Here is a 26,613-nt window from a genome sequence, read left to right as displayed (position 1 = left end):
GCTGGAACACCTTGCCTTATGTGGTTAGCTGTCTGAGTCCCATATGTAGTCATGCCATGGCATTGTATGGGGGTGCAGTTGCCTGAGCATGCCCACTGTTGTGATGAAAGCAGTGAGTTGCAGTATGCAAGGGAACCTTGTGCTTGCGACTGTAATGGCAACGAGGACGTTGCAGCTTTGAAAGACCGGGGAAATGTAAGGGATTTGTGTTCGTTACCGAGTACGTATGGTTTGGCTTTGATCGGTACGACTCTGTGTCGTGCAAGGCTTTGCCAGACTATTTAAGGCATTCCTACACCATTATTTGTAAGCTTAGTATTCTTCTCTTCCTTGTCTCTCAGTCAGCGTTTGATGTCGGGCTCTGCAGATCGGGCAAGTTAGGAACTAATGCTTCCTCCAGTCGCCAACTGGAGCCAGTTCCTTTCAGCATAGCTAAAGAAAAGTTATTGCTTTAACTAGTTTAGCAAAGAGCTTCACGCGCGGGCACCTCCGACTTCGACCTGGCCGATGATGATGACAGGACTTCTCGCTTTGTACCCATCCAAAAGCACTGAAACGCATAGGATTGTTGTGGAAGCTAGCACATGCAAGACATTGCGTGGTCGACGTTAAGGGGGCGCATGATGCCCCGGCAGCGCTTTCTGGGCCTCCAGGAGCCCCAAAACGGATTGTCTAGGATCGATCCATTGCAGATAGATCGTAGGCGCTGGTCTGACGGTCATAGAGCACATAGCAGCTGGATGGCTTTCAGACTGCCGGCCATGGGAACCCGGGAGGCGTGCTGTTGGTGCGCGGCAAACCAGGGCTGTCGGGTGACCGGCGGAGATGGATGGGTGCACCACCAATTGATATACACACAGGGACGTATTCTAATCGGGGCGCTCGGCGGTACTCCGCCTGGAGCAAGCAGGTTCAACTCCTGCCGTCCTGTTCCTTTCATCATCCTCCCACAAAGAGTCCCGGGGACCAGTCGGGTGGTTATGACGATGCGGTGGCGGCTGCGGTAGTGGCGGTGGCCGCTGGCTATCACGGTGCGCCCGTCACCGCTGCGGCAGCGGCAGCAGCGACGACCAGCCTGGCGGCGCAGTGCAGCAGTGCGGGCCCCGGGTTGGGCTTGTACGGGAGGGGATACGGTGGGGACCAGTCGGGTAGCTACTACGGTGGCCATGGGGGTTTCACGACCAGTGACATGCATGGCCTGGGACAGCTACATGATCGACAGGCAGTGGAATACGGAGATGAATACAAGGCGGATGGTGGGGCCAGCAGCGTATTCACGGCCGCTGGTGTATACGGCATAGGCTAGTATCACGGTGACCCGTTCATGACCGGTGGAGGCATGGACTGCAGCTACCAGCTACATGGCGGGGTGACGAGTGGGGCGCTCTTGTTTTGTGGGCGAAACCCTGGAAGGGGTGCACCACGCACAGCAGGTCCCGGGTTACGGCAGTGGATCTCAGGATCGAGGTGTAGTGGTGACGGGATCAGCAATGTTGCCAGTGTCGGCAATGTCTCCGAGTGAAGGTGTGGGCACGGACGGGGGCGTAGGTGATACGTCCACAGCGGATTGGACAGGCGGGCTTTACTAAAATCTTAATTGGATCCGGTGGGAGGGTGGTGAGCATGCCGATTGAAGCGGAGGCATGAGGACGACGGGCACTGCTGCCTGACACGGACACAACACCGGTGCCAGCGGAACAATGTATGTGGGATGTGGCGGTTGGAAACAAGGAGTAGGCTCATGGCGGCTGCAATGAAACAAAGGACATGCGGACCCAGGCTGGGGACCTCCTGGCGGAGAAAGGCCCAAGACACGCTGTAACGGATTTTTTGGGTTTGTGCAACTTTGGGTCCCTACATGGGGCTGGTTGTCGGTGGGGCGACATCACCCCATTCCGCGGGTGGCAGGAGTAGAACTGCAGTGCACAGGCCCGTCGTCCGAGGGCTGAAGAGAAAACAGGCGGGGCCTTCAGGCATGGTTCAGTAGAGGGGGATTTCCCCGGCTGCCGCCGCGCACATCACGAGCCAGGATAGGTGTGCCAAGACCTCAAGCGGGGCTTACAGGGGGGGGGACCATTGGGGGTCGGCCTATGGGTCCACGGTAATCATAATTCACTCATGGCTCTCAATGGCAAACGTGTAGGCCCGTGAGCCCGAAAGCCATCCAGCTGCTATGTGCTCTATGACCGTCAGACCAGCGCCTACGATCTATCTGCAATGGATCGATCCTAGACAATCCGTTTTGGGGCTCCTGGAGGCCCAGAAAGCGCTGCCGGGGCATCATGCGCCCCCTTAACGTCGACCACGCAATGTCTTGCATGTGCTAGCTTCCACAACAATCCTATGCGTTTCAGTGCTTTTGGATGGGTACAAAGCGAGAAGTCCTGTCATCATCATCGGCCAGGTCGAAGTCGGAGGTGCCCGCGCGTGAAGCTCTTTGCTAAACTAGTTAAAGCAATAACTTTTCTTTGGCTATGCAGTTTCTGTAGTCCGTTCATTTGGCATTATGTAAATGTGTGACCTCTGTCCGGCAGTCGCAGTTTCCATCTACCAAAGTATGACCGGTTTGTGCAAAATTTAAGCTATAAAGAAAAGCAATAATTAACTCAATTGGTGTTCCTGGCCTCGCCGTAGTTCGTTAGCCAACTTCCACTCCGGGGCATAGGCACTCCGGGAGGGGGGGGAGGGCCAAGCCGTCGTCTGCCGTTGTGAGTGGATCGGCGCTAACCTGGACTACTTTAATGACACCGAAACCATTTCAAATTTCATTGTATTATAATTCCTTAGATTTACCTGGCTTTCTTGGCAGTAGCTTGGATGCAATAGAAAGCAGAAACGTACTTCGCATTGCATGTTTGTCCATGCCTTATTATTCACGCACGTTTAGCAATGTAAATTTCGACGACCTGTATGGCCGAATTTGATGTAATCGCAGCAAGATAGTTGAGAGGCAAGGACTCTTGCTGCCCGCCCGCCATAACGGCTATAGACCCACATCGCCCCGCGGCCTGCCAGGATACGATTCAACCAAGTAAAAGGAGGAGCTCAAACCGGGCAAGCCTTTGGAAATTAATACATCCGCCGCAAAAATCTTTTATATCTGCCAGCAGCGCCATTGAGGGAGGAAATTAAACGCGCGAACATCATTCAGCAGTACATAGCAGTGCCTAGACTCTATTTGCGGCGACGGCGGTGTACAGAATGTAAGTGCCGAAGCAGCGAAACCCCAGTTCGAACCCAGATATAGACGCACATAGCATAGCAGCAAGAGGTACCAAGATACTGCAGTGTGCCATGGCTGGCCGTCGCCCGATGGTACACGGCCGTCTGCTTCCCATTGGATTCCCTATCAGCCGTTCCAGCCATCCGCGTGGTTGCAGGGACCGAATGCGCAGCTGGAGTCACTGGCTGGCCGCCGGCCCGGTCTGTAGTCCCCTTCGGTCGGCACATTGCCCAGGCATCCCAGGCACCGAGGTCCACAATCGCACCTACCTGTCCACGTGTATGTGTGTGCGTGTTTGAAGATTAAAGTATCTTAAGGGGCCTGGCACTGGCCAGGGACTGCTGCCCAGCCCCAACGGAAAGACCGCCTAAGCTCTCTCCCGCGGACGGGAGAGGGGCGCAGCAAGGGGCCTCTGCCCCCTCCTAAGCAGCCGAGAGCCGCAGGTCCACTAGTTCCGCTCTCCTCCCCGGGGTGGGAGGCGTCGCGCGCACGCATGATCTCACGAGTCAAGGCTCCATCACGCGAGTTTGCGCACTGAGCCTGATTACTAGAACACCAAACAAGACTCCTCTCCGTCCCCGACCTGATTCGGCCCTTGGGATGAGGGTTCATTAAGACAGAGGAAACCCGGAAACCCTGTATATACCCTATCCCTCCCTATCACACACTACGGAGCACTCTGGCAGCAATGAACGTTTTTGGCTGGAGGAATGAAAATGTACGGATCGGCCTCAATTTGTTCCTTTTTTCCAAAGGCCAAAATGGCCTCTTTATTACTTAAAAGAAATATATTACTTAAAAAAAACACTGGCGGGAGGTAAATGGAGGTGATGGTGGCGAAAGTTCCCCGGCCCACAGGCAATGGTTTCGGTGCAAGCTGTGGGGGCGGCAGGATCGACGTCGGCTACGGTTGCGATGGATTCGGTGTGCCCGAAGCCACAGGAGGTGATCGCGGCGGAGGTGGCGCTGTCCTAGGGCTGATGGCGCGTCGGGGCGCAGGCGGTGGCGGTTTAGATGGAAGCGGTGGGGGGGGCGGGTTCGGTGTTGGCGGCAGCGGTGATGGCTTCGGTGACGACTGCCTTGGCCGCGGTGACAGCATCGGCGGAGCCCGCATGCTGGGGTCCCTCATGCTGGCGTAGCTGACGTCGCAATCTGGGTCCTCATCGTCCAGCAAGAAATCGCAGTCGTCATCCAGACCGTTGCGGCAGTTAACCTCGGTTTCGAAAACACGGCGACAGATTCGCACCGCAGCACCCGTAAGATTGCTCCAGGAATCAAACCGCACCACAAGGCGGCTGGCGGGGTCACGCCAAGTTTCCCCGACTCCTATCTCGGCTGCCAAGACCGTTGGCGCGCTAGGCGTCTTGTCCGTGCCATCGTATGTGTGGATGAGGAGCAAGCGCCTGCTGTCTTCCCAGAAGTTCCAGGGCAAGTCGTAGGGGTAGACGTTGAGACGCGCTGAGATGAAGATCTTCATGTTGGGGTGCATGCCACTTCCCGTAATCATGACGGAGCTGTCTGTTGTATTCAGCTGGGGCGGGATGCGGGTGGCAACAGCTCTGCCAACAGACAGCTCCGAATTGCCGAGCCGTAGGAAGGGCCTGCCCCAGCCAACCTGGGCGAACAGAGCGGAGGGGTAGAGGAGGGCGTATGTGTCTTCATTCGGTTTCTGAGAACAGGGATTGACGTACGGAAGTACGGAACGGCCATGACCGGGCGAGCCCAGCCGTGAAGTCTAGCTGTTGGCGATGGCTGGCAGTAGCAGGTACTCGTAATGGCTAATATGATGAAGTCCATGTAATGCCAGACCCTTCCATCAACTACGTTACGGCCTCCAGCCGTACGCGGTGTAAATTTCACCCAGCCCAGCCCAGCCCAGCCCAGCCCAGCCCAGCCCAGCCCAGCCCAGCCCAGCCCAGCCCAGCCCAGCCCAGCCCAGCCCAGCCCAGCCCAGCCCAGCCCAGCCCAGCCCAGCCCAGCCCAGCCCAGCCCAGCTCACCCACCTGCCAGTTATGGGGCGCATTCAGGCAGCGAATGGCCTGGCCGCCAACGGCCCCCATGGTGCACGTGTGGTCACATTGGTCCCTTAGCTCGCAGCCACCCGGGACATTGGCGTGCGCCATGCCGTAGTTGTGACCGATCTCATGCAGCAGCAGCTCCAGATCAGTAGCATAGTCCCCATTCCACCAGACCAATGCGCTGCCCCACTTGTTGATGGCAGTTGACGCGTTAAGATACCGGCCGAGTGTGGCAAGACCTGCGAAGCCGCCACAACCTGTACGAGAGTAGTACACGTGCGGTATGGCTCTCGGTTCTTGTGTTCGGGGTCTTAATTAAGCGTCTGCTTAGTACAAGTTAAATAGGTTGCGCTCAGACTTCATAGTTTTCAGTAGGATGGATTGGGTGAGTAATAATTCCTGAAGTATGGCTACATCTGCACAGCCGTCGTCTGTCAACGGATTCTGCTGTTCAGGTACGGCAGCGCACATTCTGCTCCTACAGAACCTCCTCCATCCCACTTTGTGCCTTCATTCATTCACTCAGGCAAGTGTGGAGACTTGCGAAAGAGATGCTAGCTGTCTTGAGACCGGTAAGGCTATGGTTTTGGCGACTGCTACTGCTACTACTGCTACTGCTACTACTGAAAACTGCTACTACTGCTACTGCTACTACTGCTACTGCTACTACTGCTACTACTGCTAGTGCTACTATTGCTACTGCTACTATTGCTACTATTGCTACTGCTGCTACTGCTACTACTGCTACTGCTACTACTGCTACTCCTACTACTGCTACTGCTACTACTGCTACTGCTACTACTGCTACTACTGCTACTGTTAGTAAGGATATGGTTTCCCAGTACAGCCGCCGGGTTTCAGCAGCAGGTTTTGCGTTAGTCGCAGGGCAGCAAATGCTCTGGTCCTACCAGCCCCGCTCACTTTGTGCGGAAATGTGGGCAGCCGGGGTGGTTTATCCCCTCCCTCTTCCAGTTGCTCCCCCCTTACCCGGCACCTTCATCGAAAAGCTCTTGGGCAGGAGCATAATTCTGTGATGGTAGTCCTCCGCATTGACATTGTGGTTTTCAGCCGCCCAGGCATCAAGTCAGTGATGCCATTTGTACACGTTGTCTAACTCGTTGCAAGCTCGGGTGGTGAAGTTGCCGCCGCTGGCGAAAGGAACCGGTGGCTTCAGGGTGCCCTGGCAAGGCACTTGCACCGGCCCTAGCACCTTGATGTTTTCTGGCAGCAGGCTAATTTGGCCGTAGCTGCAGGTTCTGAAGTAAGCTGTCAGAGAGCGATTTCGGGGTCCGGTGCCCACAAACAGGTTGGTTACATTCTGCATCGCAGTGATAATGGGATCCGGATCCAGGCAACATTTAATAAAATGGAGGACGACAGGGCGAATGGCTGACTTAAGAAGCCGTCCGTCACATACTTTGGGCCATACACGCTTAATGACCCTTGTATACGAAGGCCGTCAGGACTAGAGAGGTTTGGGATAGCTCCTGCACTGCGTGTTGGGCGCATTGAGAGCGCCCTATCTATCTGGGCTGGGCTGCTACAGCCCCAGCAGGTAACCATTGAGAGCGCCCTATCTATCTGGGCTGGGCTGCTACAGCCCCAGCAGGTAACCATTGAGAGCGCCCTATCTATCTGGGCTGGGCTGCTACAGCCCCAGCAGGTAACCATTGAGAGCGCCCTATCTATCTGGGCTGGGCTGCTACAGCCCCAGCAGGTAACCATTGAGAGCGCCCTATCTATCTGGGCTGGGCTGCTACAGCCCCAGCAGGTAACCATTGAGAGCGCCCTATCTATCTGGGCTGGGCTGCTACAGCCCCAGCAGGTAACCATTGAGAGCGCCCTATCTATCTGGGCTGGGCTGCTACAGCCCCAGCAGGTAACCATTGAGAGCGCCCTATCTATCTGGGCTGGGCTGCTACAGCCCCAGCAGGTAACCATTGAGAGCGCCCTATCTATCTGGGCTGGGCTGCTACAGCCCCAGCAGGTAACCATTGAGAGCGCCCTATCTATCTGGGCTGGGCTGCTACAGCCCCAGCAGGTAACCATTGAGAGCGCCCTATCTATCTGGGCTGGGCTGCTACAGCCCCAGCAGGTAACCATTGAGAGCGCCCTATCTATCTGGGCTGGGCTGCTACAGCCCCAGCAGGTAACCATTGAGAGCGCCCTATCTATCTGGGCTGGGCTGCTACAGCCCCAGCAGGTAACCATTGAGAGCGCCCTATCTATCTGGGCTGGGCTGCTACAGCCCCAGCAGGTAACCATTGAGAGCGCCCTATCTATCTGGGCTGGGCTGCTACAGCCCCAGCAGGTAACCATTGAGAGCGCCCTATCTATCTGGGCTGGGCTGCTACAGCCCCAGCAGGTAACCATTGAGAGCGCCCTATCTATCTGGGCTGGGCTGCTACAGCCCCAGCAGGTAACCATTGAGAGCGCCCTATCTATCTGGGCTGGGCTGCTACAGCCCCAGCAGGTAACCATTGAGAGCGCCCTATCTATCTGGGCTGGGCTGCTACAGCCCCAGCAGGTAACCATTGAGAGCGCCCTATCTATCTGGGCTGGGCTGCTACAGCCCCAGCAGGTAACCATTGAGAGCGCCCTATCTATCTGGGCTGGGCTGCTACAGCCCCAGCAGGTAACCATTGAGAGCGCCCTATCTATCTGGGCTGGGCCGCTACAGCCCCAGCAGGTAACCAGCCCTGCCGTATCTATCAGGCTAGCTGCTCACCTCAGGCATAGTGGAGGGACCCCCCGCGTAGCCGCAGCAGGTGGTGACGTACACCAAAATGCGGGGTGCCCGGGGAGTGGTGATGGACTCGCCCAGCAGCACGCGCCTGTGCCGACTTTCCAGTTCCGTTGAGGGTTCGAGTGTCGAGGAATTGATAGGAGCTGTGCAAGAGTACATGACGCCGTCCGTGATGTTGTCGTACGCAACTACCAACGGAACTCCAGTCGGGATGTCATCCGTCGACATTTTGGCGCAGAAAGCTAGCCGGTAGAACACGAAAACGCCGCTGGCCTGCCGCTCTTGAAGGTAGTACACTGGTTGCGGATGATGACCTGCTGCCGTCGCATTTCCTGGCAAGTCCAGCAAAGTGATGGTGCCTACAAGCATCGATATGGGATGCGCAGCATGTATGTATGAACCGAAACGAGTGGTTGGAGGTGTACCAGGCATGACCAGCGATGAGGAGTCGCAGTGAAAAGGAAGGAAGAAGTAAACACCCATGATACGTCGGTGAAGCGGTATGGTGGAAGGAATCGGATAGACGTTTGGGAGGAACGGACGACGGCGAGGTTCTGCGATACCGCTCAGTATGTCGTACTTACGTCCCATTGCCCCGGGAGATCTCGGGATCGATATCCGTTAGGGCCAAAAATCCTTCCGATGGTGGAAGGTATTGCGCCCCTAGTTGATGGACGGTGGTGACCTGGGATAAAGTTAACCTGCGAGCCGACCAGGAATGGAGTTGGGCCGCTGTCAACCCGGCAGATTCCGTTGGATGCTGGTGGTGGGTGCGGAACCTGAGCGATCCACTGAGAAGTTGACTAGGGTGACTGGATGAGGGTGCCCCGAAATACCGGGGAAGGCAGGGTTTCGCAGGGTAGCTGCCACGGGCGAAGATACACCCCCCTGTTTCACACATCATACGTCGTACGGACGTCTGTCTAATAGCGGCAGAAAACAAGCGGAAATGCTATGAATGGTTATGGATGGTTATTATGTGGTACAGCAATATGCTATAAGCGACCACTTCTCATATGGCACTGCGCACTGGGGATCAGGCGGGAAACGGCAGCGATAGTAGTTAGGGTCGGCTAGCCAGCTACGGGAGCCGTTCCCCTGCCGTGGAAGGGATAGGAGCAAGCCGGGTGTGCAAAAAAAGTCTGTAACATATTTAATCGTCTACAGGTTGCGCCCTGGTATAATAGATAGGACCTTCCATTCTATTATACCACGCTGCGATCTATATATAGGCAATTAAAACATTTACAGACTAGTAGTCGAAGAGCGATGCAGGACGATGTTTGGTTCCGGTAAACACTTGGGTGAAGGCATCTGGGTGATGAAATGCAAGCAAGTAACAAGAAATCCAATGTATCATATAAAGAGGCATGCAAATCGTCAGGCTGGTGAAGCGGTAAGTAGGATCAAGCTCGATCAAGTCATGTGCATCTGTATGCGCATACAACTCCATACGCATGCGTATGGAGTTATGGACAGCAGCAGCAAGGCCCGCCGTCTTTGTTCGATTGATGCTTGACCTGCTACCAGCCGAACAAATTCACATCCCTTCGAATCGACCAGCCTATACATTGCCTTCCCCTGCTATACTGCCCCTGCTTCTGCCTTCCGTCGCTGCACAATCCGGACTCAAAGGCTGTGACCCCGGTGCTGGCTACATGCAGTCGCTGTAACGCTATCACGCGGTTAAGGTGCTGTCACCTACGCATGCATGTGTACAGCAGTAAAGGTCACATACCTGTCGCCTGTCCCGGCACGTTCCTTTGCACCATTTGGCAGTTCGAACCGAGCAACATGAGCAGCATCGGCATCAGGATCAGCAGCCAGTGTGTCAATTGTGGGCGAAGAGCTGCTGCCGCTGTGATTGTGCGTTTGCCGACGTCGGCGGCCGTTGTTTGCAAAACCATCTTTATACAGTAGTCCCAACGCAAAACTGATCGGTGCAATAAGGAACGGATGTTAGCAGAAAAAAGGCATTTAAATAGTCAAGGAATCAGATTTGAAATTCCTCAAGAGTTTCTTGCGACTTTCCGGTTACATCCCGAGCGAGCGACACTATTTCCGATGCTTTATTACTTTACGGCGTCCCCGGCGGCGATAGCGCCCACCCTTTGATTGTGATCGGGGCCTCATTCGTGCCCGCCTGGGGTGTGCCAGTTTGCGCGCTGATGTAAGTTTTGATAATAACGCAGAAGGCAGAAAAATACCTGCACGATGCATGTTTGTTATTAGCGAGGTGATGAGTACGTAGTGCACAGGCACAGCAGGGTGTAGGGCATACGCGCATGCCCGCCGTGAAGTCGAGAAGCAAGCAGGATGTACGGGCGGAACGTTCAAGGAAGGAAGGACGGTTACACGCCGCCGCGGGGGTTTGAGCCGCGGCTCAATGATTAAGGCATGTCCGTCGAATGAAAACAGCAACAATCTTCGTTCCGGTGGCTTGTTAGCTATTGCGGCTTCAATTTCATCCCGTTTATGCCATCTATACAATTTTAGATCGCCTTCAGATCGTGCCCTGGTATAAGAGATAGAGACCGTCCATTCTACTATACCAGGAGGTTGCGATGTATAGAAGATATAAAATAATATTTTGACAGATACTAAATCCAAACACCATACGTATACACATATGTAGCCCTGGCTGGTCAGCACTATGTTTCCGGTAGGCCGGCACCATGAGCGCCGCTGCGCTGCAAGATAACGCAAATACATACACGTGTAGTCGATGCAAGGCATGTTCGAGCCTTGTGTGAATTAATGGCAATCGATGTACAATTGATCATTTCCAGCTGTGGTTGGCTTCCACCGGTATTCCACCGGCATTCCGTTTGGATGATGAATCATGCTTGGCATGGTAAGTTATTGCACACACTCAAGCTTCTGCTTGCCCCTGACTCTTGCTTGCTTGCTGACCTCCATTCCCGTGTGCGCCAAACTGCCCGCTTGGCCCTGCCTGCCGGACCTAGCAGGACCTCATTATAGGATTATTATTGCCGCACGAATACATGGGCGGCGCTTGCAGACCTTCCAACCTTCCAATCCCTGATTGCTTTTGCCCTGGAAGTCAAGGCGGCAAGCCAGGCAGGTCATACATACAGCAGGAGCAGCTGCAGGCAGCTGCAGTTAAAGCAGCAGATCGGCCGCAGATCGACTATGCTGACGACGATATGGAAATAATAGTGCTGGTGGCAAATAATTATAATAATAATGGCGAGCGACTCCTAACATATACTATATATTCTCCAGTCATGATCAGCCATCAAGGTTAGGTCATACTAGGGTAGGCACTACTGGTAAGGCACAACCATTGCCCCCGGGAGATCCCGGCATCCGAATCTGTCAGGGTTGATATTCCTTCTGGTGATGGAAGGTAAATTTTCCCTAGTTGATAGACGGTGGTGACCTGGGATAAAGTGAATCTGCCAGCCGACCAGGAATGGAGTCGGGCCGTCGTAGATCCGGCAGATTCCGTTGGATTCTGGTGGTGGGTGCGGAACCTGAGCGATCCACTGAGAAGTTGACTAGGGTGACTGGATGAAGGTGCCCCGAAATATCGGGGAAGGCAGGGTTTCGCAAGTAGCTGACACGGCTGAAGATATCCCCCCCTATTCCACACATCAAGGTGACTCGTTTATAAAGACCCGCGCCATGCATCCGTCAGTGTGCTGAATAGTTTTGGATGTGATGGCGAGCTACTAGACGTGGCTAGACAGGTGCGCTAGACAGGTGCGGTAGTAAGTTAACAGAAAGCATGATACTGAACGCCTGCAGGCATCCGAATGTATGGATGCATAAAGGATACGCGTAGCATTGCACATTACGCATGCATTATATATTACCCCTACGTGTGTTAACACGGGTTAACGCGCGCGGCGTTGAGGGGTTTTATTCCCCAGTCCATCGAACGTGTGCCCATATACATCCGGATACGCCTGGTGGTGTCGCCCTAGGGGAAAAACCTAACGAGCAAGGGGACCCGGGATTGATTGACACAACCTGGGTGAGTACCGCCCTCAATCAGCGCCTTACTTCTGTAGGGAACCCAACCACCAGCCTGCACCAGCCAGACCAGGCGCTGCACCTCATGTCTTGTCCTACCACGCTTTCAAAGGAGGACCTATTTCTATGCTAGATCGACTCAGGGGCCAAGAACCTCAACATAGAACCCCAATCTCTCCTTCCCAGTATCATAGTAGCAGGCACGCCACATTCTCACTGCGGCGCACGGCCAGTTTAGTGCATCTTGCCCGAGTCGGCCAGTGGCGCTCCAGGTTTCCAAGCCTAATTCACACTAATGCAATAAGATTAGGGCTGGGGCGCCCGCCGTGGGCCGTCAGGGTCTTGTTACGGCGTCCAGCTCCAGGCGGCGGGTGAACGCCAGTAAAATTTTGGATCGCCTATTGGCCACAAACCTCGTGTAATTGATAGGATGTGGCCTACGGTGATCAAAAAAGTCTACTGACGAAGTTTAAACCGGTATAACCCCCTGCTTCACACCGTCATATGCAGTCGATCACATGCCACACGCTGGGGAATTCGATACAGCATGTTACGATAGGACCAGCAAACTGTCAGCTGCATTCCTCCGCATGCACACGCACTCGTACAATTTACAACATGTGCTCTGCAGCTCTCTTGTGTGCGGCACACCTGCCTATTACCACAAGCTACACCCCCAAAGAATAAGAAGCCGATTATGGCCCTTGCCTCCGTCAATCTGGGGTGCTTGGTAGTCGGTAGTTGCTCAGGTTGATAGGTCAAATCGAGCGATTTAAGCGCTGACTTGGTAAGCTTGCCCTGGGTTTTAAAGTTTTCAGGGCCCGGTCCTTCAGATTATATTGCTACCGCTCATTATCGCGCTCGCCTGTGTGATCGGCCAAGAATCGTGTTACTTCTGAGCAAGCTGCAGGGCGTTGTACAGCTGGTTGGGATGTAGCGAGCTCGCTGCTGCTGGGCGCTATCTTCGCTAGTTACGGGAGCGAAACAAGTACGTTGTTGACTGATACGTTTGCCTCGGTGAAAAGAAAACCGACATCTGTTTTGGGAGGGGAAAACCGGCATTGTGGGAGATAAAAATCCTGTGGTCAGGTTTTTCCCCCAGGGGGTTTTTGCCCCAGGGAAAAACCGACATCTGTCTTGGGAGAGTTCATCATGCAGGCGTGCCGTACGCCGCGGCTGCTGCATGTCATCGCATGCTGCAACATAGCTCACGAACTAACTATGATAAGGAAACGATAGGCCGTACCAATTAGCACACCCAATGACGTAACTCGTTAGCATCCGCCCGGTTACGTTCGTTTATTTGTTCAACTCTTGAAAATCCATCCGGGAAAGGAACGCAAATCGGATACAGCGGCTTATTATTTTTTAGTATAATTTATTATCGCGAAGGCTGTTCGAGGTGGATTCGAATTGGAGTAACTGAAATTGTTTCCATGTCTTGAACCATCCACAATTACCACAAACTATACCGGATTTCGAGATGGCGGATTTCAGGTTTTCGTAAAATATGGCGGCGGACACGCACGGCGAGCGGACGATCTTCTTGGTTCTGGAGCCGGTTGGCTCCTGTTTGGACGCAGATGCAACTGCGTTTATACTTTTTGGACCTACCACAGCGCAACGGGCCGTGGGACAATATAATTTCATCGGCGGCTTGCAGGCCATGTGTATGTGTGTGGTTGTTACAGTGGGCTCCAGACTCACAAAGAATAGAGGCAGCGGGCCAGCGGGCCGTGCACTGCACTGTGTTCATGGCCATGTGTTCATTGTCGAAGTCTCCAAATAAACAGCATGACCGGAATTGAGAACTTGATCAACCGTTGAAGTACGTACATAGGGTGGAGTTCAAAACTAGTTACCCTGAACGAAGTCTTAGCCAAGTACGCGCAGCTAAGCCTCGGTGTCCTTTAAAGCAATAGTTTGTAGTTGCATCCTCCCCGGGTTGCTTGCTTCCCGAGCACGCCCACATGTGGGACTGCTGAGGGGCCCTGGCGACTGCTTGTCACGATTGCGACAGATACGTCAGATTGCATTCTGCTGCTGGTGGGGACGGACAGGCAGGGTCTGCACTACTCCAGGGGCACCCCTCCTGCCCGGGCAATGGCTAATACAGAAAATAAATGACTGTCGTTCTTTACTTCTGGTTCGGCTCTGCCGTCTACAGAGCATGCACCAGCGTACCAGGGTCTTCAAAAGCATAGCGCAGTTGATACACAAGCACCCTGGTGTCGAGGTTAGGTTGGCGATGGGGTGGACGGGGCCCCGTTAAATTAGCGACAAATATGCGACTTTCGCCACTTTCTGTGGCTCGTCGAGTAGCCCATACCCTGTTTATTAAAGAGGCGACGGGCTCTTCTGAGGAACTGGGTGAGGCTATTCTTACTTTGCAACAGACTTCCATTGTTTACTGTCTCGCATACGATGGGAAAATAAACAAAAAGAGGTTTGGTGGCGTCTCACGGTTGATGGGGCGCCTATGTTATGAAGTTCCCATATCAGGATGTCGCGGCCAGCAGTGTGTGGTACCCAGTAAATTCCCTGGGTGTATCCCCTCGCTGTCATCACTTCTGGGCCTGTCCGGTGGCGCAGCAGCGGACCAACTCACCCTGTCAATAGGATTGCCAGTGTCACGCGAGCAACTTTGGCTTGTCCAAGCTCCGCAAACAGTGCAACAATGTGTTCATGTTGTGGCTCTTGCTACAGTGTCAGCTATGGAGCATGGGTGGCGATAAATGGCTGCAGCCATGAACACCAATCCGGCACTGTTACCCGACCCTTGCCTTACAGAAGGAGCCATTCATCGAGTTATCGCTAGCTATAGGGGCCGCCTTCGGGGTCTCGCAGCTGTGGGAGTTCCACGGAAAGGATGGAATTCTGTTGGGGCACATCACCCCTCCTTGCGAATTGCGTCAGACAAGTTTTATGTTCACGAGAGAGGCCACCGATGAACTAATTATGGGACTTTGGGGGCTTAGGCATCTCTAGTAACAACGTGCAAGTTCTTATCATTATCTGCTGATGAGAGCTGATGGGCCTCCTGGTGGGGTTCCGATAACTTTTGCCAATTGGGGGTCTAATGGCAAATTCCCCAGTGGTTGCGGGTTCTGAGCCTTCCCTTTGGATTTGCTTTTGGCTGTCTATTTGACACTTGCGTTGTCTTGCCTGGGTGAGAGTCTTGCTTGCCCTCATCGTATAGGTGCAGTGCACGGCCCGCTGGCCCGCTGACTATACTCTTTGTGAGTCTGGAGCCCACTGTAACAACCACACACACAAGCACCTTGTTACTCAGATCCACCATATCCTGTCATCAGATGTTTCGACGCGCTTGCTTGCTGACGCCGTGCCGTGTCAGCAGCCAGTCCAAGGCCTCATGCTAAGCCCTACCATGCCGTGCTGTACGCGTACGATACCCACTACACTTCATCCCCAAAGGACTGCCTGTACCGCGTGGCGCGCGAGCGGATCAGGTGCCCCCCGTCCCCAGCTCACGGCCTTGCTCTTCGCCACCCACACAGGCCGCATGCTGTACTGCCATGTCTCAGCCCCCATACATGGCCCCATGTATACATGCTTAAGCAGTGTGCCATTCAGTCGCAGCTGCGACTGGTCTTGCTGGATCGCGTGCTGGCGGAGGCCCCAAGCCACGCCTTTCTCCTCCCAAGCTGTTCCCCGTTGGTCAGCCTAGCGGCTGAAGCGGGCTCCGGAAGCCCCGCAAGCAGCACCTTTCCTTTGCTTAGGCTGGGGGAACAGTTGGCATGACATGCACCCGGAATTTGGGGCCCCGGTGCGGCGCCGCGCCATGGCAATACACGCCGCTGGTAATGCAAGAGCTAACCACAACATTGCGCGCCAGTGCGGGTCGCGAAGTGTATATACCTGTTCGTTACTGGCACTTAAAACCCGCGTGGAAGCGTGATGAAGGAGCAGCAGCGTGTACACAAACGACGTGATGGACTGACTCTCTCTCTCCCCCCTCCTCCCTCTCATATATATAATATACATATACATATATACACACACACATACACACACACATATGCACGCACACGTTGGAGGTCGCTTTCCATGTCGCTGTTAATGGCAAGAAGTTCCTCACATGTCGTCACGTAATAAACATCTTGTGCACCTTTATTTTCCTCCCCGGACTGGCACGCACTGGCGTATCCGGGTGGCGTTTAAGCATTTCTTTGGCTTCGGTTTTACAGCAGAGCCGTAAATGCAGCTGCCTTTCCTAAGAGCGCCATGGCCGCCGGGCGGCTAGGCAGATATCATCATTTTTGGCGTCAACAACGCCTGGGCCTTGGAAACAACAAGCCAGCCAACCACAGCCGAGTATAGGCGCCTGTAGGAGTAAGGACAGCTGACCTGCGTCCGCATCGAGAGCCCACCGGCCTGTAGTGACTACAGGGCTGTCTGTCCTTTTCCAGCTTCGACTCAATTGACATAGTCAGCCACAGTCTGACAACCTATTTGTCCGGACGTTACGGATCCGTAATCTCCCAAAATGAACACGCATGGGGCAAGGCTTTCTGAAGGTTCATCAGCTATCGTGTACGCAGATTTTATATACCGTTTTCATGTTGTACTCCAGCCCGGCCGCCTAACGCGGCTCAGGCGCTTCTTGGCTCTGTTGCGCTGTACAGGTCCGCAATCGTTGAAACACAAAACGTGTAGCGCCCCATCGCCTAATTCATAAGGAATATAACGAAATATCACGCAGGCACCATTAAAACTAAGTCTCCAGTTTCGAAAAGCATCGTTCAGCCCGAATGTAATGCTGCAATCTTAGATTAGCTTAGATAGCTCTGCATGCCTCTGAGTTTATGGGATTGAGAATAAAATTAATAATCAGGCAGCATTTCACCTAAGCAATTTTACGAAATGAAAAAACGTTCAAGGATGTCGCGTTGCGACTGGCGAAGTCATCGTGGTGGCGATTGAACAGATTTCGGCGAAATCTTCACAGCATCCCACACAGCAGCTCTTAAAATTATTCACTTCCCATTGCTTATCTTTTGATTGCCGCTGTAGCGTGAGCTGGGGCTGCATATAACGTACAACTCGTTATCAACCGTTGCAACGACCGCACCGTCCAGAGGCATTGAGACACACACCGCCATATCGCCAGTCCTGAGGTTCACGCAGATAGCGGATATTCACTCTATGTGACAGCTTTGGAATGCTTCAGCCGTTTGATATTTTGAGTTTGGCTGGGGATACTGCCGTAGCTAGCTGGCCTTCCAGGCTGCTGCCGCAGTCAGGCGCGGTCTGCAAACGTTTTATGCAGCTTGTACTACTATGCAGGCAGTACTGCTCACGAGACATCAAATAATGCAATTTATAGTGAACTTCATTTGTATTCATCCTGCTCTTCTTTCGGACTGTAGCTTAAGCGGCGTATATTCCGTACATAAAGTGGCCTCTTCCCATCGAGTTGGGCGGGCATATCGTCGTCGGCAATTTGTTCTGACAATTTTTTATCGTTGCAAGAGCGCTTTCATCCGTACCCTCTCTTAGCAATCCTAATTGTTTGGTGTCGGGATTGGTTGTAGCAAGCGTTTCTCTTTGCTGGTGCAGTCATGACAGCGAGGGCAGCTGCCCTCCTACTTTGGGGGCCCTCGCTAGTCGCTCTCACCTTGCTAGCGCGACTCCATGCTTCAAATGCTGAAGAAGCCATTCAAATCAAGGAGGCTGGGTTGATGACGGGTAAGTGTGCGCACCTAGTGCGGGGAAGGCCCTTCCTGTCTGAGAAACCTCCGTACGAGCCTAGCGCAACGGGCCTGGAGCTTCGTGGTGCCGTCGCGCTCTTCTGCATGTAACTTGCGTATACGGTTTTGTCGGTGCGAGAAAACGTGGCGGAATACAAGCCACGGGCAATAGTCAGTATTAAAGGGAATATGGTAGCAGAGCCCCGGGTGGTGGGCTGTAGCAGCTGACCGCTGAAAAGGTCTCTCGAGTTGCTGGTGGTCGCGCTCTGCGCGTATTTTATAGCGCCGTACTGTGTACCGGCTGCTACATGGGCTGACGGCTGTGGCCATACGCACGCATACGTATCCTGCGGGTGCTCCCCTACGGTCCATGACATGCCTAGTGACGGTGCCCAATGAAATGAACGAGCAGGGTTGCGGGAGCGGGGCCGCTGCCCACAGCAGTTCTCGGATATGGTATTCCGTCATGGGGTTTTGGTGCCCGATGCCCTATGCTGCGAGTGCAACGTTCAGCTTAGCGTGCACAGCTCATCACAAGTGCATTCCTCTAAATTAGAGGAACCGTCACCGTCCTCCGTGCTCTGTGCATCACTCCCTTCTTACACAAACCAATTTCAGACTCTCCGTTTTCCTCTTTTTCGACTTCTCTCCTTCCTGTCATCTTTAAGATCGCCTCTTCCACTTACCGGTGATCTCGCCGCAGCTATCCCCAACTTCTGGACAATCATCTACTTGTTTCCCAGATATCACTTAACCTTAATCCCTCCGATGTTATCTCCATTATGCACTTCTAGGCACCCTCACTATGCTGGATTTGCACGGAGATGAAGAAGCAGGCGAGCCGCCGCTCTACTACCTTTACCACCAGACGGCCGAAGGCAGATACACAATCTACCGAACAATTTTCTGCGCCAACGTGTCCATGGATAACATCTTGATGGGCGTTCAGTGGACTGTTGCGTACGACAACATCACGGACGGCGTCATGTACTCTTGCACAGCTCCTATCAATTCCTCGACACTCGAACCCTCAACGGAACTGGAAAGTCGGCACAGGCGCGTGCTGCTGGGCGAGTCCATCACCACTCCCCGGGCACCCCGCATTTTGGTGTACGTCACCACCTTCTGCGGCTACGCGGGGGGTCCCTCCACTATGCCTGAGGTGAGCTAGCTACCTGATAAGTACCGGCAGGGCTGGTTACCTGCTGGGGCTGTAGCGGCCCAGCCCAGATAGATAGGGCGCTCTCAATGGTTACCTGCTGGGGCTGTAGCGGCCCAGCCCAGATAGATAGGGCGCTCTCAATGGTTACCTGCTGGGGCTGTAGCGGCCCAGCCCAGATAGATAGGGCGCTCTCAATGGTTACCTGCTGGGGCTGTAGCGGCCCAGCCCAGATAGATAGGGCGCTCTCAATGGTTACCTGCTGGGGCTGTAGCAGCCCAGCCCAGATAGATAGGGCGCTCTCAATGGTTACCTGCTGGGGCTGTAGCGGCCCAGCCCAGATAGATAGGGCGCTCTCAATGGTTACCTGCTGGGGCTGTAGCGGCCCAGCCCAGATAGATAGGGCGCTCTCAATGGTTACCTGCTGGGGCTGTAGCAGCCCAGCCCAGATAGATAGGGCGCTCTCAATGCGCCCAACACGCAGTCCAGGAGCTGTCCCAAACCTCTCTAGTCCTGACGGCCTTCGTATACAAGGGTTATTAAGCATGTATGGCCCAAAGAATGTGACGGACGGCTTCTGAAGTCAGCCATTCGCCCTGTCGTCCTCCATTTTATTAAATGTTGCCTGGATCCGGATCCCATTATCACTGCGATGCAGAATGTAACCAACCTGTTTGTGGGCACCGGACCCCGGAATCGCTCTCTGACAGCTTACTTCAGAACCTGCAGCTACGGCCAGATTAGCCTGCTGCCAGAAAACATCAAGGTGCTAGGGCCGGTGCAAGTGCCTTGCCAGGGCACCCTGAAGCCACCGGTTCCTTTCGCCAGCGGCGGCAACTTCACCACCCGAGCTTGCAACGAGTTAGACAACGTGTACAAATGGCATCACTGGCTTGATGCCTGGGCGGCTGAAAACCACAATGTCAATGCGGAGGACTACCATCACAGAATTATGCTCCTGCCCAAGAGCTTTTCGATGAAGGTGCCGGGTAAGGGGGAGCAACTGGAAGAGGGAGGGGATAAACCACCCCGGCTGCCCACATTTCCGCACAAAGTGAGCGGGGGCTGGTAGGGCCAGAGCATTTGCTGCCTTGCGACTAACCTGCTGCTGTACTGGAAAACCATATCCCTACTAGCAGTAGTAGCAGTAGCAGTAGCAGTAGTAGCAGTAGCAGTAGTAGCAGTAGTAGCAGTAGCAGTAGTAGCAGTAGTAGCAGTAGCAGTAGCAGTAGTAGCAGTAGCAGTAGTAGCAGTAGTAGCAGTAGCAGTAGTAGCAGTAGTAGCAATAGTAGCAGTAGCAGTAGCAGTAGTAGCAGTAGCAGTCGCCAAAACCCTAAAACCCTTACCGGTCTCAAGACAGCTAGCATCTCTTTCGCAAATCTCCACACTTGCCTGAGTGAATGAATGAAGGCACAAAGTGGGATGGAGGAGGTTCTGTAGGAGCAGAATGTGCGCTGCCGTACCTGAACAGCAGAATCCGTTGGCAGACGAGGCTGTGCAGATGTAGCCATACTTCAATAATTATTACTCACCCAATCCATCCCACTGAAAACTACGAAGTCTGAGCGCAACCTATTTTTTCCATGTACTTCGCGGATGCTTTATTAAGACCCCGAACACAAGAACCGAGAGCCATACCGCACATGTACTACTCTCGTACAGGTTGTGGCGGCTTCGCAGGTCTTGCCACACTCGGTCGGTATCTTAACGCGTCAACTGCCATCAACAAGTGGGGCAGCGCATTGGTCTGGTGGAATGGGGACTATGCTACTGATCTGGAGCTGCTGCTGCATGAGATCGGTCACAACTACGGCATGATGCACGCCAATATCCCGGGTGGCTGCGAGCTAAGGGACCAATGTGACCACACGTGCACCATGGGGGCCGTTGGCGGCCAGGGCATTCGCTGCCTGAATGCGCCACATAACTGGCAGGTGGGTGAGCTGGGCTGGGCTGGGCTGGGCTGGGCTGGGCTGGGCTGGGCTGGGCTGGGCTGGGCTGGGCTGGGCTGGGCTGGGCTGGGCTGGGCTGGGCTGGGCTGGGCTGGGCTGGGCTGGGCTGGGCTGGGCTGGGCTGGGCTGGGTGAAATTTACACCGCGTACGGCTGGAGGCCGTAACGTAGTTGATGGAAGGGTCTGGCATTACATGGACTTCATCATGTTAGCCATTACGACTGTACCTGCCTACTGCCAGCCATCGCCAACAGCTAGACTTCACGGCTGGCTCGCCCGGTCATGGCCGTTCCGTACTTCCGTACGTCAATCCCTGTCCTCAGAAACCGAATGAAGACACATACGCCCTCCCCTACCCCTCCGCTCTGTTCGCCCAGGTTGGCTGGGGCAGGCCCTTCCTACGGCTCGGCGATTCGGAGCTGTCTGTTGGCAGAGCTGTTGCCACCCGCATCCCGCCCCAGCTGAATACAACAGACAGCTCCGTCATGGTTACGGGAAGTGGCATGCCCCCCAACATGAAGATCTTCATCTCAGCGCGTCTCAACGTCTACCCCTACGACTTGCCCTGGAAGTTCTGGGAAGACAGCAGGCGCTTGCTCCTCATCCACACATACGATGGCACGGACAAGACGCCTAGCGCGCCAACGGTCTTGGCAGCCGAGATAGGAGTCGGGGAAACTTGGCGTGACCCCGCCAGCCGCCTTGTGGTGCGGTTTGATTCCTGGAGCGATCTTACGGGTGCTGCGGTGCGAATCTGTCGCCGTGTTTTCGAAACCGAGGTTAACTGCCGCAACGGTCTGGATGACGACTGCGATTTCTTGCTGGACGATGAGGACCCAGATTGCGACGTCAGCTACGCCAGCATGAGGGACCCCAGCATGCGGGCTCCGCCGATGCTGTCACCGCGGCCAAGGCAGTCGTCACCGAAGCCATCACCGCTGCCGCCAACACCGAACCCGCCCCCCCCACCGCTTCCATCTAAACCGCCACCGCCTGCGCCCCGACGCGCCATCAGCCCTAGGACAGCGCCACCGCCGCGATCACCTCCTGTGGCTTCGGGCACACCGCCGGCCAGCTCACCTTCACCTAGGCCCACGCCTGTACGGTCGCCACGATCACCCCGATCACCCCGATCACCCCGGGTCCCACGCCCCCCCCCTAGGTCTCCCTTCCCCCCTCGCCCACCCCGACCTCTCTCTCCCCTTCGGCCTCCTAAGGCTGTCCCCACAGCCACAATTTCTTCACGTCCAAACAACCATGAGCCGCTTGCGCCCTCCCCGCCACCCCCACCGCCGCCACCCCCACCGCCGCCGCCGCCACCGCTTGGCACATACCCTTAACGACTTATCTGTTATGTCAGTTAGTTGTTGTAGCAATTACACGTGATGCCAAGGTGCTTGTGTCACAGATATGCGGCATGGGACGCACCTCTGCACAGCGGACCGGATATATGTGAATGTTTGGACAAAGCGATAGGTAGGTGCTTTCTGCTAGCTGGTTAGGTTCACTGCTAGCTCCAATATCCAGCGAACAAGTTGATGATGTGCCTTGTAGGTGGATATTTTCATGTCTTCGCGGATTTTTGGACATATAGCGTGCATTTTTTTAATTCCTCCAGGGCGGCTTGTTGTTCGCACTTTGGTTATGGCGTGCCGCGCGCATCCTTGCTCCCCCTGCTGTGCTTCGGGATTTTAGCGTGCGTTTACTGCGTTTTTCATCATCCCTTGCTTGTTAATATCGTATCTGTACATATGTACCGTCCTGCACAGTGTACATGTCCATCATTCTGCAAGGCGCGTCATATCAAGCACGCGGCACCTGGGCGCGTATGGCGTTCTAGGTGCTCGGGCATACATAGTTTTCAATTAAAGTGATAGGATGAGGGCATTAGCATGCTTTGGTCCACGTGCGCCCAAAGTGCCTTCGCTGGCCGGTTTAATACACATATATAGTTTTTACCTGTACAGCAGCACCCGTCTGGAGCGGGAGCTCGTTTTGGAAGGTTTCATGCGCATATAAATGTTTTTTGTTTTGTTTAGCTTCTATGGGCGCGACATACATAGCGGGTGGAGTTATGGGTAAGCAATTCAAGGTGAGCAGCACGTCTGCTGCCAGTTCGGAGAAGCGCCACGACGCTGTAGGCTCTTGTGCATTGTTTTGCATGTTGTTAGATTGTTGCTTGGTTGTTAACAAAATGTCAGGATGGCGCTGGAGCATCAATCAACCAGCAGATTGTTTGCCGGTGGTCTGTACAGTTGGGTTGGATTCTGATGGTCCTCTATAAATATCTTCTGATCACTACTGTTGGTTACATTCGTTGTTTGTTGCAAGCTTGTGAAGAGACGTCAAGGGGTACACAGGTTAAGCTATTTACATTTAGGTTTACAAAGAGGCCGTGGAAGGTCGTGAACCCGGGTGGATCAGACCAAGTCCTATCAAGGGCTAGAAAAAATTCATTCCAGGCTAGATCCTGAATGTGCAACGACGTTGATGGGAATTGTGACTAACATCAACAGCTTTACAGCATTCATTTTGTGAAAAATAGACTGCGTGGTTGTGGTGACTGCGTGGTTGTGGTGACTGCGTGGTTGTCAACCCATTGTAGGTTTATGAAGGCGCCGTTGGGATTCGGTTGGTGATCCTAAAGCGCCGTTGGGATTCGGTTGGTGATCCTAAAGCGCCGTTGGGATTCGGTTGGCGATCCTAAAGCGCCGTTGGGATTCGGTTGGCGATCCTAAAGCGCCGTTGGGATTCGGTTGGCGATCCTAAAGCGCCGTTGGGATTCGGTTGGCGATCCTAAAGCGCCGTTGGGATTTGCTTGGCGATCCTAAAGCGCCGTTGGGATTTGCTTGGCGATCCTAAAGCGCCGTTGGGATTTGCTTGGCGATCCTAAAGCGCCGTTGGGATTTGCTTGGCGATCCTAAAGCGCCGTTGGGATTTGCTTGGCGATCCCAGCCCTACTACCTTGGCGGCGCTAGGGGGGTCAACCCGGCTAGGAACAGGCCCCGATCCCCGACGTGCAAAGAATGTCCATCTGTTGTGCTCCGTTGTTTGTGCTTCTAATGGTCGTAGCATACATACAATGAATTAGATAGCTCAGGCAGGCTTCAGGGAACAAGCTCAAAGATTTAGATAGAGTGGCCTGGTCGCCAAAAGCCGACAAGCCCCAGGTTTATACTTAGGACATCAATTGTCTGTCCCTGGTAATATCTTTCGTCGTCTGTTGCGACGCAAAATCCATGCGCGCTACGTATGAACCGGTTTCCCTCTTTTTGCTTCTAACGGTAACGCCATCCCTGCTATTCATACATTCCTTGTCGGCCTCCGTCCTTCGGAGCGGTATGGTTCTGATACTGTCCAATCGGCACTACTTTGCTCGCTTCCAACATGTATGTATGCGTGATGGGACTACATTAACTAGGTAGAGCGAGGTGTTTCTCCTATTGCTGCTGCTGTTGTCGTTATTGCTGCTGTCCTGGCTTGGCATACATACTTCCCAGCTTCTGATTTCCGCGCGTGTGTGCGTGCGTGTGTTGCCGTACTCGAGTGAATGTCTCAATGAGAAGAGGACAAGCATTGCCTACACAGCCGCTTAGGTTTCCCTTTTTACGCAGTGTCTGTGTGTTTGTGAGAGAGTAAGCGCGTGTTGCGCCGCATTATAACCCGTTTTGGGATAACCAAAAACAAAGGCCTGCCGGTCCCAAGGGGACTGTATGCGGCCTGCCAGGCTAACTAGTCTCCCGACGTGGCGTTTGGGGAAATAACGGTCTGGGAATTATAGAAACGACGAATGCACTGAGGCTGATGATGGATTGCAGTGCGGTTGATAGTTGGAGGTTGGTGGTTTGGGCCGGAAGGTTACGTTGGTGGTTGGTGTGGACAGCTCCGCCCACAATAAAGAAGCGGATTGTACTCACGAGTGGGTTTCAATATGCAAATGCAGCAGCGAAGTCAAGAGTGATGGTGGGCGTAATGCGAAACCGAAATCCGCTGGCCTCTGCCATTCCCGTGGCTCGGCTGCCATCGCGATGAGGATTTTGCGTCACCGGCGGCCCGACGTACGACCGACGTAGGAGTGCGTCCTGAGTTCATCCCCACCCGGGAATATCCAGGACATAGTCCCCAGCACATTCTGTCCCTCTGGTTACTTCAATCTCCGTAAAAAGAAAGTCTTCATCCTGGACCTACAATTTTGCATCTGTATTGCAGTAATAATAACTTACGCCACGGACGAGCCTATGTCGGGCGCATTCCTCGGTTGGTTTCAATCACATGCCGCGTATATAATATGAATGAATATTTTCTGTGTATGAATTTCTTTTTCAGAAAATTTGCAATCTATTTCGCTCCGAACTGGCGTAGCATTGTGAGAGCATTATACTATGGCTATGCGATATCGCTGCTGCACTGCCATTTCATTTACGCCTGCTTGAGCTCATTGCAGTTCTTTTGCCCTTGACTAAATCATGGCTCCTGGACGTGGGCCGTTGACTACATTATGGCTCCTGGACTTGGGGCATTTCTTTCTGGTTGCCTTTTAATAATATCTCTCTGCGCAATCGTAACTGCTATACGCACTTAAATAATTGGGGCCACCAATCGACCAACAAAAGAAGAAGTATCCTCTGGCTGCTGCAACTGCACTCGGTGGAGTGTAAGATGGGGGCAATCTCTTAGACGGTAGCCTCGTGCAGTGCAGGATGTCGTACGTTGCAGAACATTCCAAAACATCCTAAGTCGGGGGTTTTGCTTACCATTTTGTATGCGTACAGCACAGTCCGGAATTGTACGGCACAGCATCTCTCAATGTTGCAACCTACCTTACCATCGGCCAGTATCGAGACACCCTCACAGCGACGATGGCGCGCAGCACTGCGGCTCACCCCCATGTACTCGCACACAAAAACAATTAGCCAAAGACTTCTTTTGGCCCGAAAGACCGCCTCCGCCGCGACCCTAACCAACATACCAAGACATAAATGGACACACACAAGTTCATTTGCTTCGCTAGCTTTCCCAACTGAAGACAGACAGCCGTGTTATGGCGCCAAAAGACGCGGACCCCAAATCCCCAAGCAAGCAAGGAATGGGAAAACCTGAACGAGTAGACCCGAACATGGAGCTGCCTCTTTAGTGTACGACAGAGTGCAGTGCTCGTCGCGCAGGCTTAGTAATTTCAAAAAGAATGCACACGGAAACAGACACACACACGCGCAAAAAGAAGTCGTCACGCACACTCAGAGAGCCACCTAAGGTAACTTTCAAAACGACCAGCACGCTTTGACGGATCCGGGTTCCTCGTTTCCAAAAATATAGACATACATACATATCCACTCCACGGCACCCCCATTCAGTGCTTCTATTTAACCATCCTAATGCTAATTTGGTTGCCTCCCTGCGAGAGAAAGCCATGCGGTACCGCAGCCAGTCTCTCGTGGTTCCATGGTGACATGGACTGGCTTCGGAGCTCAGAAAGGATTGACCCCGCCGGGATGGGTATTCCGGTGCGCCAACCTACCTTGCTATCATCGCTCGTAAACCGCGGGTAATCCACTCCGCACATAAAAACGTAAGCTCCCTAAAAAGCAATTCAGCCTGGGCACCCAACCCTAAAACCCTCCACCAGCGGCTGAACGGCCATCTGTTCCAAACCCCCGACAAACGACCTCGCAACCACCTTACAACGGCCGCAAAAACGGAAGTGCCAAGGAGCGAAGGTTGTACGGAGTAGCTGCCGCCCCGGCTGCCACCGCAAGAAAACCCAACACACTCTTCCCCCCCACGCCTGGGGGAAGAAGAATGGTA

The 26,613-nt window shown here is 53.9% G+C and overlaps 3 protein-coding genes across 3 annotated transcripts; 2 read left to right on the top strand and 1 right to left on the bottom strand.

Moving 5' to 3' along the window:
* Positions 1–4,127: 4,127 nt before the first annotated feature.
* Positions 4,128–9,894, bottom strand: VOLCADRAFT_88037 (uncharacterized protein; the record flags this gene model as incomplete). The annotated part of the gene is made up of 5 exons (XM_002947622.1): positions 4,128–4,838; positions 5,227–5,480; positions 6,229–6,283; positions 7,970–8,346; positions 9,726–9,894. 5 exons carry the CDS (start codon positions 9,892–9,894, stop codon positions 4,128–4,130), a joined length of 1,566 nt encoding a protein of 521 aa, XP_002947668.1.
* Positions 9,895–14,271: 4,377 nt separating this feature from the next.
* VOLCADRAFT_88036 (uncharacterized protein) lies at positions 14,272–15,748 on the top strand (the record flags this gene model as incomplete). The annotated part of the gene is made up of 3 exons (XM_002947745.1): positions 14,272–14,356; positions 15,345–15,456; positions 15,505–15,748. 3 exons carry the CDS (start codon positions 14,272–14,274, stop codon positions 15,746–15,748), a joined length of 441 nt encoding a protein of 146 aa, XP_002947791.1.
* A 1,820-nt stretch (positions 15,749–17,568) lies between these two features.
* VOLCADRAFT_88035 (uncharacterized protein) lies at positions 17,569–22,148 on the top strand (the record flags this gene model as incomplete). Its single annotated transcript, XM_002947744.1, has 6 exons — positions 17,569–17,695; positions 18,492–18,859; positions 19,515–19,845; positions 20,537–20,790; positions 21,186–21,908; positions 22,026–22,148. The coding sequence occupies 6 exons, from the start codon at positions 17,569–17,571 to the stop codon at positions 22,146–22,148; spliced, it is 1,926 nt and encodes a 641-aa protein (XP_002947790.1).
* Between the last annotated feature and the right edge of the window lie 4,465 nt (positions 22,149–26,613).

This window comes from Volvox carteri (assembly GCF_000143455.1).
Source record: "Volvox carteri f. nagariensis unplaced genomic scaffold VOLCAscaffold_7, whole genome shotgun sequence".
NCBI lineage: Eukaryota > Viridiplantae > Chlorophyta > Chlorophyceae > Chlamydomonadales > Volvocaceae > Volvox > Volvox carteri.
This window is presented reverse-complemented; position numbering and strand designations above follow the sequence as displayed.